This window comes from Clavelina lepadiformis, chromosome 4, assembly GCF_947623445.1.
Source record: "Clavelina lepadiformis chromosome 4, kaClaLepa1.1, whole genome shotgun sequence".
Lineage (NCBI taxonomy): Eukaryota > Metazoa > Chordata > Ascidiacea > Aplousobranchia > Clavelinidae > Clavelina > Clavelina lepadiformis.
In genome coordinates, this window is record NC_135243.1 from 15,007,529 (window position 1) to 15,021,913 (window position 14,385).

The 14,385-nt window shown below is 34.2% G+C and overlaps 1 protein-coding gene across 6 annotated transcripts in view; it reads right to left on the reverse strand.

The window, feature by feature from the left end:
- Window positions 1–14,385, reverse strand: part of LOC143452053 (transformation/transcription domain-associated protein-like) — a 131,284-nt gene that overhangs the window by 16,646 nt on the left and 100,253 nt on the right. For 5 of the 6 annotated variants that reach the window (XR_013114940.1, XR_013114941.1, XM_076952876.1 and 2 more), the window contains exons 56-65: window positions 10,575–10,703; window positions 8,580–8,679; window positions 7,517–7,668; window positions 6,155–6,247; window positions 2,590–2,745; window positions 2,193–2,465; window positions 1,924–2,127; window positions 990–1,160; window positions 684–788; window positions 456–599 (exon numbers count right to left, since the gene is read on the reverse strand). Coding sequence is in view for 4 of the 6 variants with exons in the window: in XM_076952876.1 (XP_076808991.1) it covers window positions 456–599; window positions 684–788; window positions 990–1,160; window positions 1,924–2,127; window positions 2,193–2,465; window positions 2,590–2,745; window positions 6,155–6,247; window positions 7,517–7,668; window positions 8,580–8,679; window positions 10,575–10,703 (1,527 nt within the window). In the remaining 2 variants the exon portion in view is untranslated. Of the gene's footprint in view, window positions 1–455; window positions 600–683; window positions 789–989; window positions 1,161–1,368; window positions 1,803–1,923; window positions 2,128–2,192; window positions 2,466–2,589; window positions 2,746–6,154; window positions 6,248–7,516; window positions 7,669–8,579; window positions 8,680–10,574; window positions 10,704–14,385 lie in introns of those variants that run through there. The other variant, XM_076952878.1, reaches the window with a different exon arrangement.

The following is a 14,385-nucleotide window of genomic DNA, read 5'->3' on the forward strand; positions in this document are numbered from 1 at the left end:
TATATGTCTATCATTTTTGCCAAAGCATTTACTGTTTCCGAACTACCACTTGCATAAAAATTAGTTTTTTTAACGTTACAGTGTTATCAAAGAGTGGCGTAAAATATAAACACTGGTTTTGAAGGTCTCCATATGCATTCTTACATTGTTATAAGGAAAATTACTAGTGTTGAAAAAGGTTTAAGAGTTTAAAATGTGAATAGGAAACTGGAATTGGGAGCCAACAAATGTATTAATTATTATTAGTCTTAATATCAGCACCGCTACCAACACGTGAAAATGTGAAATAAATAATTATGGACAGGAGTGTCCAATTGCCGAAAGAGCTGGGCTTGCATTAGCCAGAAGAAAAAAAACACAAAAATCAACATTTTCATTTAAAAAGGCGATACAATACTGTACAAAAGGCAAACTTACACATAAATACTGTCAATTGAAGCTTTAATCGTAATAACCTGTATATCTGTGGAAAATTTTTGTTTTTTCTCATTTCCAGTTGTTGTTTCCATATGCTTGTATCTCTCACGCTGTTCAATCTTCAAAGTCAAATATAAAGTACGAATGGGAAAGTAAACAGCTTGAGGGTATACACGAGCAACCTACATTGGTATAACACATGGGCCCAATTATATGAATGAGTAGTGAGTAACGAAGAAATATGTCACACTACAAGAAATGTTTACATGGCTCAAGAGATTGAGTATTTTTGCTCCATGGCTGCATACTAGGCAAGTTAAAAGTTGGGGTATCCAAGGTAACCACTGAATAGGAGGAACACCAACTGAATACTGCAAAAAAGACACTTTATTACTGATGGCCCTAGTATTCATGAGATTTGTAATGTTGCGATTGGCAGTGAGGTGATTAGGTGCCTATGTGTCTGTCTCTCAACTAAAATGAGCCTGGTTCAAAATTTTATTGAGGTTATTGAAAGAGTAGCCAAGTACTTTTTTACCATAAAAAACGTTAACAAAAAATTTTCAATCAACCTTGTCCAGGGCATCGGCTAATGTGCATTGTTCATCATCATAACTGAGTAACCACAGGACTTTGGCTAAATACTTGCGCGATTTATGTTCGTTTTGATGACGGCAAGCATGCAAGTAACATGTAATAGCTGATACACCAGCTTGCTCCACTGATGTTGGTACATTACCATTCTATAAAACATTAAATTTTAAAAAAGAACAGATTTTACAACTAATAACCAGAGCTGGACAACATTCGTTTAAAAATAGTGCCACCCATGCTATTCTATGAAAACTCAAGCACCGCTTACTCTTCTCAGGGAATAGAAGATTCTGAACCTTCTAATGCCAGGCATTTTTCACATTCATGATGACCCTCTGTACCATCAGTTAAACCCATGAAAACAATTTCATTAAACAGCCCATGATCAAAACTCAAAAGAACACTTAAATTACTTCACAACAGTGTTTATAGTGTGCAAAAGGTGAGGTGCCAAAACATTGATAAGATAAGAATGCACAAAACATAAGATAATAATCAATGATAATTACAATTAATCAACTAAGGACAATAAGTAAACAATTAACGCATTGTAAACCGTAAAATATAAAGCACAAACAAACACGACACATATTTTCATCTTTTTTCTGGAATTGCACACTTGAGGCACTGGCTAATCATCGTGTTTGTGTATGTATATTGTATAGGCATATAAGGTCACTGTTTTTGCTTTTTACATAACCATTACGTAAAAATTAGTCTCAAAGCAGTCAAAACGAGCACGAGACAAAAAAATTTGAATGCGCTCGCTGAATTTTGAAGTAGCACTGCTCCTGCAATTGCACGCAAAAAATGAATGTGGTCTCAATCAAGTGCGATCGTGCCCAGCTCTGCTAATAACATACAACTACAAGAAATGAAAACCCAAAACAACATTCAGCTGAAAATAATTACCACAAACAAAGTTTCCAGGTAATCTCCCCACAATGCCCAAGCTTTAACAAGAACATCATGCATTTGAACTGCAGCTGAAAATGCTTTGTTGGCTTCATCAGACTTTCCAATTTGTGCAAGAAACATGCCTTTTAAGGCATAGAATTCAGCGGTCATTTCATGAGTAAAGTATTTCAGATTTGTCGATTCAATCACTTCAAGACCCTGTGAAAACTTCTGTTAAAGAAAAAATATCAAAGCAAAACACATAGCAACACAATAAAATTTACCTGCATGCATTCATTTTTTCCAATCACAGCAGCCATTTGTAAATAACATTTAACTTGTTGTCTGATTTTCTGGAAGCAATCAACGATGGGAACACTAGGTATGGAATGAATTCTAGAAAGTGAATCTAGAGCAGAATTAACTTGACCTTGTTTTCTAGCAACTTTTCCATAATGAATGATAGCTGATGCTGAAGCATGGACACCCAGCATAGCTTGTGTTGAGTTTGGATCTTGCTGTGTTGCTGAAACAGTGTCATATGCCTGAACGATAGCCTAAAACATAAAAATGCAAGCTGAATAAAAAATACGAACTTCAGAGCATCATTTTGTCAGTCTGGTATATTTCAGTCAACACACCGTGTATGTTAAAACACACAGTGTTTCATATTAATAAAACCTGATAATGGTGATGCCGCCATGTAAAAATGTCACTCCAGTGTGAAAGATCATCTGATGTCATAGGAAGGCGATTTCGCCATGTCTTTACAATTGCTTTCATGTCATGTAACGAATTACTCCGGCCAATGTTGCTTGGTTGCAAACTCTGGTGGACCTAAAAAAGCCAGATCATAATAAAATACTTGTTAAAAATAGCATTTCCAATTATTTAAAAGAAAAACTTAAAATAACAACGATACTTATCACATAAAGACCAAAAACAAGTCATTCAATTAACTAATTCTAATCAATAATTCAAATAATATTTGCAGGTATTTTACAAACAATGTTTATCAACATTTGCGTAAAAAAACTATCTTAAATTCCATGATCCACCTAACAAGGAAACAAGTTATGAAAGATAACTTTTACACTAGGTGAATTTTATAAAATCCTCCACAACTTATTTTCGGAAAAAGGATGAAATGCAGTCATATTAAATTTATCAAAATTAATCAAACAACTAAAAAATGGTGTTTAAAGCAAAATCTGAATCGTTAAAACAACTAGTCGAACAGTATTTCACAAAATTAATAACAGTTCTGAACCTGGAAAGGTTCAAGATTGGTGCCTATATCTTGAAAATTTAAACTTAGCATAATAATAAATTTTCACTAAAATTTTGTTAATTCACCAAAATGCCAAAAGTGCCAAAAGTTAGAAGCATAAAATGTTGTTTGATAAGTGAATAATTTTTTTCTTACAACAGTTTATGATACTAGCAAGCTGTTTTGTAGCAAAATGATATTAGCTAATAAAAAAGGAGACAGTATGACAACAAAGATAAAGGCAGTAATTACCAAACATAATTAATCATTTGGCGTTTAAATTTCTCCCTTGTATGTTCATAAAAATTACCCAAATTCAATGACCTAACCTAAAATAACTTAAACCCTAATATAACAGATATTAATAGAATTGAATTGTTTGTATATCTTTGGTTCTAAACCAGTTTAACTGGGCAAAGTTGTGCTCACTTCAAAAGGTATAACCCGAATAAACAAAAACTATCATTTTCTTTTATCTAATGCCAATGTAGTAGTTTATTGGTTTTGTAATATAACCTGCAAAGCGATTTAAGTGAATGTGCAAAAATTAACCAAAAATAACAATTTAAAGGTGTCAGTAGTCTACAATAACATTATATATTTATCTCTTTGTGAAGAAATGCAAGTCAAGAAGTATATGGATGGGTTTTATTAAAGAAAAATTATTTTTCTGTAATAATAAGTATGAGTCAAACTAAGCGTTCAAGAAGTACCATGTCAATTGGATGCAGATTTATAGTTTTTATATTCCAACTATGCAACCTGTAAAAGTTGGGGGCAAGTCCAAAAACAAGTTAGCCTTAAATTAAAGAGCAGTTGACAATAGATATAGTAGAAAAAGATTTTTAATAATATGTAGTGGTTAAGCAGTTATTGCCAAGATTGTATGGAAAACGTGGCAGATTTTACAAAATTTAACACAGACTATTCCTGTTATACACTAAAAAATGTGTTGATCACTGTCAACAGCCATTTTGCTTCTGAAACGAATAAGGTCAATCTTGCCTAATTTCTGGTCACTGATCACGAATATCAACAACGAATCAACAAAATATGTTCATTAGCTCCAGTTTTCGAGATTTGGCACCATGTCAAAATGTGCTTTACTTGCTGAGGCATAAAGCAGCATGCTTTTTAGGCTTGGAGCTTGTGTCGGTGAGTTAGAGTTGGGCACTTAATGTTTGTTAGAAGGTAGACAAGTAGTCTATTCATTTTATTTTTATTTTGACATACATGTTTGAGTTGGATTGTTTGTTTGTTTTTTTTGTAAAAACTTCCAAGTAGGCTTAATGCGTTTAGCCTTTCCTGTTCTTTCTGCAGATGCCTCGTAACTGCATAAATAAAGTCGACAACTTTTGTTACATTTGTGGTGAAATAACTTTTTCTTCACAAAAGTAAAGTATAACAGTTGTGATCAGGAACAGTTGTGTTGGGCCCCTTACTTATACTGTAACTCATGTGGTGCAAATCTTCGGCAATGGCAAAACGGAAAAACACAATCTTTACTGAAATTTTTGGATTCAGCGTCGAAAAATAAACAAGAATCGACTGTTTTTGTCTCGGAAGCAAACAACTTTTGAAAGGTTGTTGACCAGTGTCATTATACACACTTGTCAGCCATATGATACATTCTATTCATACTTGATCGAAATATCTGAGTCATCCCTATTATCTTGTATTTTGGCGTAACAAAAGTTGTCTATGTCACAATTACGCAATACATTTGAGTTTTCTGCCACTTATTTATGGCAAAGACTGTTTAACCATTATATATTAGTGCAAATCCTGTCTACGACATATTTACTAAAAACTACACTTTGATTTAGAGCCAACTTGCTTTTGGACTTGCCCCTCACTTCAACAAGTTTTTCCTAGTTCACAAATACTGCAAGTAATTGTAGGTGCAAATAAAGACAAAAGAATCGCATTGTGAGCGTTAAAAGAAATGCGTTGGAATTTTAGGCATAAAATTGGTTTGGAAAGAAAGTCATATTCTCCCCGACAATGAAAACTTAACAATAAGTTGGTCAAATGTTTGGGGTGGCAACTGAGGAGTACGCATAGTAATGGTACTCTTGGAGTACGTATGCTATGCATTTGCAACAAGCTGGCCAGTGGGTCACAAACTGAGAAATCAAAATCTAAAAAGAAGTTCCAAAAATAATACTTTCTTAAACAAACTAAAGAAAAGTTCAAAAAGTTTTCTCAATAAACCTAACTTCTTATTAAATTACATCATTTTGATGGTGAGGAACCCAACTAGCTACTTTAGGGATGGAACTATCATGGCCCTCATCACAAACCCATTTTGTTTGGGGCTAAATAACGGGGGCTTATACGTCCGACCACAAATCTGGAAAAAAAATGTCTAATCAGCAGAATTCCGTTTGTGCAATAAACAGACCACACATGATCATCTTTAAACAACAAAATTAAGGAATTTAACATGTGAAGTAATTGTTCAAGTCAATTGAAGTGTTCTTGAAAATCACGAGTTTGGACGTACTGGTAATTGTGATACTTTTTGGCTGACATTCAACTTCCGTTATTAACGTTGTTTCATTCTTAGCCTACTTTTAGTTTAGGTTTTATTACGTTGTGAATACTGATGAAAGTCATTCCAACTACATCAAACACGTGCGAACAAAACCAAACCTGGGCGTGATTAAACAGTGTTGCAGGTAATGGAGCAATGTATTTAGTTTAAGAGTATCTGAATGATCCCGCTTATTAAAGAAGATTATATCGTGAATTAATATAAAAATATGGCACCTTTTGTTAAGGGGTATAGCATCTCGGTCTGATAACATTGAAACTGAAATATTTTAGAAATCATTTTTAGTTGTCAGGGAAGCAACAAGCAGTTAGCGTGGGGCAGTTTTTCATATCTCTACATTTCCCAAGTATTTCTCCACATACAACACAATATCATTACAATTCAAAACGTAATCTTTAACATCCAATATCAAAACTTACTTGTGCTGCCTCTTGTAGCTCAATGATCTGTTGGGCTGCCTGAAGTAGAGGTGTATGTATATGTGACACAATATGAGGTATACGTTTCCATTCCTTGCAAAAATAATGGTCAAAATAAAACAAAATGTTTTCTATACGTTGTTGACCATTTATTTTAAGAAATTGTAAGGCAAAAAAACAACAAAACAGCACGGAATACGTAAAAAGAAAAGATTACAAACAATTCCGAAAAAAACGTGTTCAAAAGCTTATATACAAGGAGCAGTATTTCTCAACCACTAAACTGTGTTGATTACTTACTGGTCTGCAAATTAAATTTATTTACAAAAAGTATTTCCATTAATTTTTCCAGGTTAGGAAACCAAAAAAATGATTTCTCAATGTAAAAATCTTGAACCAGACTGAAGTACATAAATGTGTTTTGTACATTATGGTGATGGTCTTCACTACCTCCTGGCTAGTAATAACTAAGGATCATGACATGCTTGTCATCCCTCAATCTCAAAGTCATAAAATATGTTGATTTATAAAATGACAACATGTGATGAGTGATGACTAATAAATGTCTCAGCAACAGCCGAGGTATTACAAGTTTATAATATCATGAAACAATGAATAAATCATGTTTGTACAAGCTAGATAATATGTGAGTTGAGCTTTGCCTAGAAGTTTTACTCTAAAACACCTTTGCAAACCTGTATGATATTCCACACAGGAATTTGCACAATTTCAAGAAGCACATAATCATTTCTACCTATGCATCTTATGCGTACTCATAGGTGGGATCACTTACTTTCATTTTCATGTATCTATTCAGAAATATTTCATTTACAACTAGAGACCCACCTCTTGCCTATGAGACAAATTTCAATTATCGAGATGCGTTTCAATGTAGTAAGCAGATAAATACTTTAGTACGATCATAGTAAAAAATGTGGATGGTCACGTTTGTTTTTGAAAGAAAAGACCTTTCAATAAGTTTTCCACACGAATATTGGAGTGCGACTGTACGTCGACTTGAATTTGCGAAATATACTGTATTGTATTGTATATTGTGCACTAATGTTTGTGCATAAATGTAATTGGCTGAAAATCCTTTCACAAAATCCCCTTAAAATAAATTAACAAGAAAAATTATCATTTGTGACTTGCTAAACCCGTAGCAGAGAATTTTATTGCAAGTACGAAATTTTTGACCCAGTCTACAATTTATTTAGGAGTATAACTTACAGAATGTTGAAACTGATAAAATGAATTCCAAATTATTCACATTGAAAAACAGCAAAAGTTCCAGAATACATAATCAGATAAGTGTAGCGATACAGTATTCTGTCATAAATGAAGCATAAAAATTTTCTGCACCTTAATTGCCTGTGAGCTAGCCATATCAACAAGACTTTCAATAAGATTTAAGTGATGCTCATCAGGATGACAAATTGCAAGGAAACCTCGATACATGTTGACTTTCCATGCTAATTCTTGAGGATAGGACAACTCAACTTGAACAAGGGCATCTACAAATAAAAAACGTAACTTATTGCTGGAGGGTCTATTGAGTACTTTGTTCTCGAGGTGATGAATTTTCCTAGTCTTTGTTTAACTTTTAAAAAACAGAGAGGTTCGGCTTGGTAACTGTGATTAAAGTGCTAGGCGCCAATACCCAGTTGTGCTACAGATCTAATGCCCATTTAATGACAAAGAAATAAATGCATATAAATACGGTTCATATGACCATGGTCCCATTAGTCTTCTATGTAATTTCAATGTGTAGTGGCCTGGATGGCATTTTTAGTACCATTATATCATTCGTGGGAAAGTGTTCGCCAGTTATTTATTGAAGTATTGTTTATTGATAAAACTGCAATTGTCGTTTAATATTTGGAAACTTTCCCTAAATAACTTTATGTGAAAACGCCGTTTAGTACGTTACCAGGTGATTTCATAACGTCCTAGTTTTAACTGAATGTAATCTCCATTGCCAACGCTTTATTTTTATCGTTCGCACATTCTGAAATGTTCGTGTATTTTGTGTCGGATATTTCCGCTCACACCGCTCCACGCTGTTATAAGCTCAAACTTCTGCGCGAGTAGCCGCTCAGACAGAGATACAGAATCGAACGAACGTATTACATTAGTCGTGTTAATTGTAATTCATCAGACTTGTTTTAAATGGTGAATGCTAAGTTTGTGATTGTGTGTAATATTCGGAACCTGTACAGTTCCTACAATAAAGGATTGTTTCTGATAAACTGTATCTGTAATATCGTAAGAGCTTTCGGCTAGTAAAAGGTTAGGTTAGAGAATTCTAACCGCACGCAACCACGGAGTCAGATCATTAATTCGGCAGGTAAACTAAGTCCAAATAACATAAGTTAAGACTGACAAGCAGTGCAACAACCTCTGCAAATGTACACAAATTACAAACCTTTCATGTTGTTCCAGTCTGGTAATCTCCATGCGCATTCCACTACCAAATGTGGATTGCAAACACTTTTGCAACTTCCATACTCATTCAGAACCTCCCACTAAAACAGAATAAAACAAGTACTGTACTTTTGTTTGATTAATCACCTGTATCATTACTGAATGAAACCACTGTACTGTACCATATGCTGTATCTTTGAGCCCTTTTAAGGTGGAACTTCACATACACTCAGTTATTTATTTCAATGTAAAAGGCTTATATAATCCTGCTTATTTATAAATTTCTTTTATTTAGACCAGGGATGTCCAACCTGCGGCCCGCGGGCCACATTGCGGCCCACCTGAGATTTTTGTGCGGCCCGCTAGTTATTTTCACTCCAAGTAGTATTTTGAACTTTGAATCTTAGCCTAATTAAAATGTACCAGGCAGCTCTTTATGTATCCATTTTTCTTGAAATTTAATTCAAGTGACAATGCGGCCCACTATAATAAAAGGTTGGACATCCCTGATTTAGACAAACAAATAAATAGAATCTAAATCATTAAGACTTGGAAGGTATATAGAAAGCATCTGGATGCCGGTTGGTTAATTTTTGAAAAAACATAATGGTAAAAAAAATTATTAATTGCTGACAACCAAAACCGAAAAGAATAATTCAAAATATGAAACTAGTACACAGAAAATTGCTCTTTGCAACATGAAAACAATACACACAGACTTGTCAAAAAGGGTATGTTAAATTGTATCTAGAAATTATGGTCCTGAGCAAAACCAAACAATTACTTTGGGTATTGGCAATAGGGTACCTATATATAAACTATGATGGCGGATGAGGTGGAGATACAACAACTAACAGCACTAATGGCAAGAGAGCAGACGCAGGAATGCATTACAGTCTCAACGGGTGAGAGACTTTAGTATGTCTACTGCATTAAGGGAAGGCATGGTTTGTTTCATAGTTCAAAAAAAAAGTTTCAGAAACACTGCATATCAGGGGTACTAAAACTTTTTGAGACACGACCCCCTTTGACAATTCCGAAATAACTCCTGCTCCATCCTATTACAAAATCAACAAACAATTTATTTGCATATAACTTTCATCAATGCGAAGGATGTACAATAGCTGCTATTTGGAAGCCAAATATTTCACAACCTACAGCAATTGAAGGTCCAGCTTGTTTGCGAAAGTTTGTTTTGTCATAATTCAGAGAGTTTGTCATTTCTCGCTCCCCGTTATGAACCTCAAGCGTCCCACAAGGGGGGTGCGCATCCCAGTTTAACATCCACTGCTGTATGTCAATCACGCTCTTCTTGGGGTTGCAATGATCTACCTCACAATGTTTCAAATGGGGGGGGGCTAAAAAAGTCTGGACCAATCATTAGAAGTCAAAATTTTATTTAACAATGTTGTGGCAGACAGAAAAGTACTTAGATGGACACCTTTTAAAAAATCAATGTGATAACTGCATATGAAGCCTGATAATGACTAACTGTATGACCAACACAGACCGTACGAAGAAGGAACGATCACCAAAACTTTTACAAAGTATGGCACTTGATGATGATGACAGACTTCACGATGCCAACATCCTAAAATTGCTGATAAAAATGCTAAGAAAATACAACACGGCAAATGACTTATGTTGATGCAAGATGCTTAATGCTAATAAAAGACAACACTGCGAAAGTATTACGAAGATTCAAGAAATAAGTAGAACCATTAAAGACAAACACCCTTGTGGTTCAATATGTCATTCACTGAATTGCATACAGAAATAGACTTCTTGCCCATGAAAATAATATTAATATACATCAACAAAAACCACTGCGTACTAAAACTTTTAGAGGTTGATGTTCGAATATCTGGCATTTTAATTATTCCTAATTCACTGTATTTTGGATTTCCTTTGAATACTTAAATTATCCCAAATGGTGATCATTTAAAGTTCTAATGTGAATAAACCAATGAAAATATGCATACGAGCAATATATTACTTGATTTAGCTCTTGGCAACAACGAATCCAATGTTCTTCCCAGACTTTATATTCAGAAATTGCATCTACACTAGCGGTGCTTTTATCATGGTCCTCTCTGGCTTGGGACATGAGACTTTCATACCTTGCCTATGGAAATATATGATGTATTTACAATAACATATTTATATATAAAACTTTAAAACAACATATTTAAGTTTTCTTGCAGTAATTCAAAACCTTAAATTATCACTATGATAAAACATAACAGAAAATTCAAATTGCAATAATTCATTTAGAAAATGTTACTAATTTTGGTAAATAAAGTACCAACAAGTGATATTTGTGTTATTTGTTTGGAAAAAAACTTGTGTCATATGTAAATGTAGCACATAAAAGTGAGTAAAACGTTTGCAAATGTTGAGGAAAATTAAAGAGGTTAAAATTGAAGATGAAATACTTTATATTACCCAAAAAAATACCCTTTTCGGGTACCCAAAAAGATGTTTGACGACAAAAACAATGCTGGATTGCAAACAGATCACTTGCCGTTTATAAATTATTTGGGTGTTTACCAACTACTAGTTTTTCCTTCACTTAATAGAGTGGTCACTTTAATGCTTCTTGAAGCTCTGTTAATTTTTAGTCAATGAATATTTTTATATCTGAAGAATACTCAGAACACTGTTTTACACATACAATTCAGGATAAGTACAATGTCATTGCATTTAACCGCATTTCTGCAAACAAAATAAGTCAAAGACAGCAGAAATTACTGCTTTGAATTGAATTTCAGCAGAAACAATGACATCAGTTAGAAGCATTCACACCAAGACCTCTGTTAGGCTAAAGCAAAACTCCTTTTCAGCAATAGATTACTCTTAAAACTACACCACTAACATGTTGCAACTACAAAAACTGCGTCATTCTGCTAGGAAGAATACAGAGACTGTACAGGAACCTCAGCAAGAATAAAAGCTGGCACTGACAAAAATATGTAAATGTGGCATATACTCTATAACAGGGGTGGCCAACATCTCAGCTGGTCGATCGGGTTGACTATGTGTCGGATTTCTAAAAAGAGCGCTCTTCAAGCAATATTCATATGAATAGAACGATAAACAGTCTATAAACTTGGATAAACTCAAGCAGCACAAGTAGTGTAGTTATTTTCTTCCAACTAGATGTGACGACTATGCAAAGTTAAATGATTTAGTTTGGATGAGCGATTTGGATTTTCTGGCTAATTTTACTGGTAGATTAAGTGCCTTAAATTTGCAGTTACAAGGAAAGACCTAACCAATCAGCGAATTGATCAATGCTATTGGTGCCTTTAAAATGCAAATCCCAGCTTTGATCTCCGATCTTGACGAAAAACGATTTAGTTTTTTCAAAAAATGTAAAGACCATTTGCAAAATCATCCGAATAGCGTTTGGAACCCTAAGAAAAATATTGCTAAAATGAACGTAGTTGCTGATGATGTTGACAGTCGGTTTAGTGATTTTCAAAAAATCAAAGAAATAGTTGAATACGAATCATATCCGTTCAAGTCTGATTTAAACGTGTCAACTATTTCCTAACAACTAAGTGAAGTATTTTCATTGGATAGTGGTGTACTGGAAATGGAAATGTTGGCTTGAGAGCTGACGTGTTCCTTAAGGCTCGTGCATCTGAAGACGATTTCTGAAAGGTTGTTGGTGCAAAATATTGCAATATCAAACATTGTGCGAAATACATCCATTCCTGTTTTGGTTCAACCTATTTGTGTGAATCTAGGTTTTCTGTTATGAACGTAATCAAAACAAAACAACGTGTTGTGCTAACCGACGACCACTTGGGAGATTGCTTAAGGCTGTCTTTGATGGGATATATGCTTGATTATGAAAAGTTGGTAAACAATAAGATGACTCAAACATCTCACTGATTCCTTTGACGAAATAATAAGTAAATGGTGGAACATTCTTTTCGTGTATTTTTTTCAAAGTGCAAAATAAAATCTACTTGAAATTACCGCTAACAATGTTTAACAAGTGGAAATAAAAATTTATTTACAGTACAAGAGTGACAGAAAAAAGTTGCATTGTGACGTTTGTTCCTGTGACTTTATTACCGAACTGGTCGATCTTGAGTCTTTAAAAAAAATTTCCGTCGATCGCAATCAAACATAAGTTGGCCACACCTGCTCTATACTATATAGGCAAATAAAACAAGACCTTATGGCAAACTTTTGAAAGAAAATTTACTAAGATTTATTATGAAAATTTACTGTGCTTCCGAGAAAATCACCAAGAGTCGAAGAACAAAAGTCTATGCATGTATGAGATAAGATGGCTGTTCATTCAGGTCCATAGCAAAAGTATGGCAGTACATTCTGTATTCAGAGCTAAACAAAACAAAGGTATATGGTGAAGATGATGCTGTTTCAGTCAGAATCGAACGGTATAACTTTAAAATCAGTTTACATGACCCCATTGATCCCATTCAAGATGCCAGACATTATACCACCATGAAACCCCATTGGAGATTTAAACAACCACATTTTACATTTGGTTTTGCAGAAAACAATAACAACAATAACAAAAAAACAACTCAAACAGGGAAGCAGTGGAAAACTGGGCAGATCAACTTTGCTTCATCCATTCATTCATTCATTCATTCATTTTTCGTCAAAAGCGCGGGGACGAAAAATCCAACCAGTTGTTACTAACGCACGCCAATGAACAGGAAAAAGTGACAAAGCCGAATGTGCTCAAGAAAAATAAGGTTATTAATTGCTGGTAACAACTAGCACGGCCAATAAACCTATAATTAGCTAAATCCACAAAACATAAGTTGAAAAAACAAAAAATTAAGCAGATGAACTTGTGGTGTGTTCAAGCAACTGATGATTGAAAATTGTTTCAATGCTGTACACCAGTGAATCTAAATCCAGTTGTGAGAACACCAACATAAGCTCATTTTACTAGGAGGTTTTGGCTAGGCCCCTGTTATCATTACTTGGGCACTATCATTACCTTTTTACTCATAACAACTAACTGTGCTATGTTACGTCAAGCTCACGTTTTGCCCAGACGCAAAGTTAAACAAAAGATTTGATGTACAGGTACAGAAATAGGCAATTGTTGAAGAGATAACAATACCTATTATGAGGGGAAAGATTAACCGCATTTTCATCTATGTCAATTTTGCACTGTAGAAATAGGTACGACATATAAGCCCACAGCTGCTGTTTTAGGCTTGCATTTACCGTTTTTTGGTCTACTGTACTTCTGGATATTTGAAATAACAAAGTTAAAGAAACCTACTGCTGAGTACCACCCTAAATGCTAAAACCCACCCTAAATGCTTTTTCATTTGAAAATCTAGTGAAAGGCACAAACTTGAAATAGGAATGCAGTTGGCGTTAACAAGATATTCACATAAATCTTCACAAAGACGCAAATATAACCTACAATAATGGGGGTATAACACTAGGACTTCAATAATTAATCTGCAGCAGTGCAACTTTTATCTGTAAACTATTACTTACATGTTGCAATGTACAATGTACATGTTGCAACCCATCAAGTTTTACCAAAATTGAGTGTAATCATAAAGAAGTTAGGTTGAGTTAATTATAAATTTATGCAATGACATTGCTCATAATCACATTTACACACAAAAAAACTGTCTTTTATGAAGTTTTTCTGTAAACCATATTTTAATCCAACATGTGAAGTCCTATTTACATCGTGTATATGTACGCCTTAAATAAAGTTGAATGGATATAGATGAGCATCTTATATTAACAGGTCACTGAGAATTATTTTTAAAAATTTAATCCAGTATATG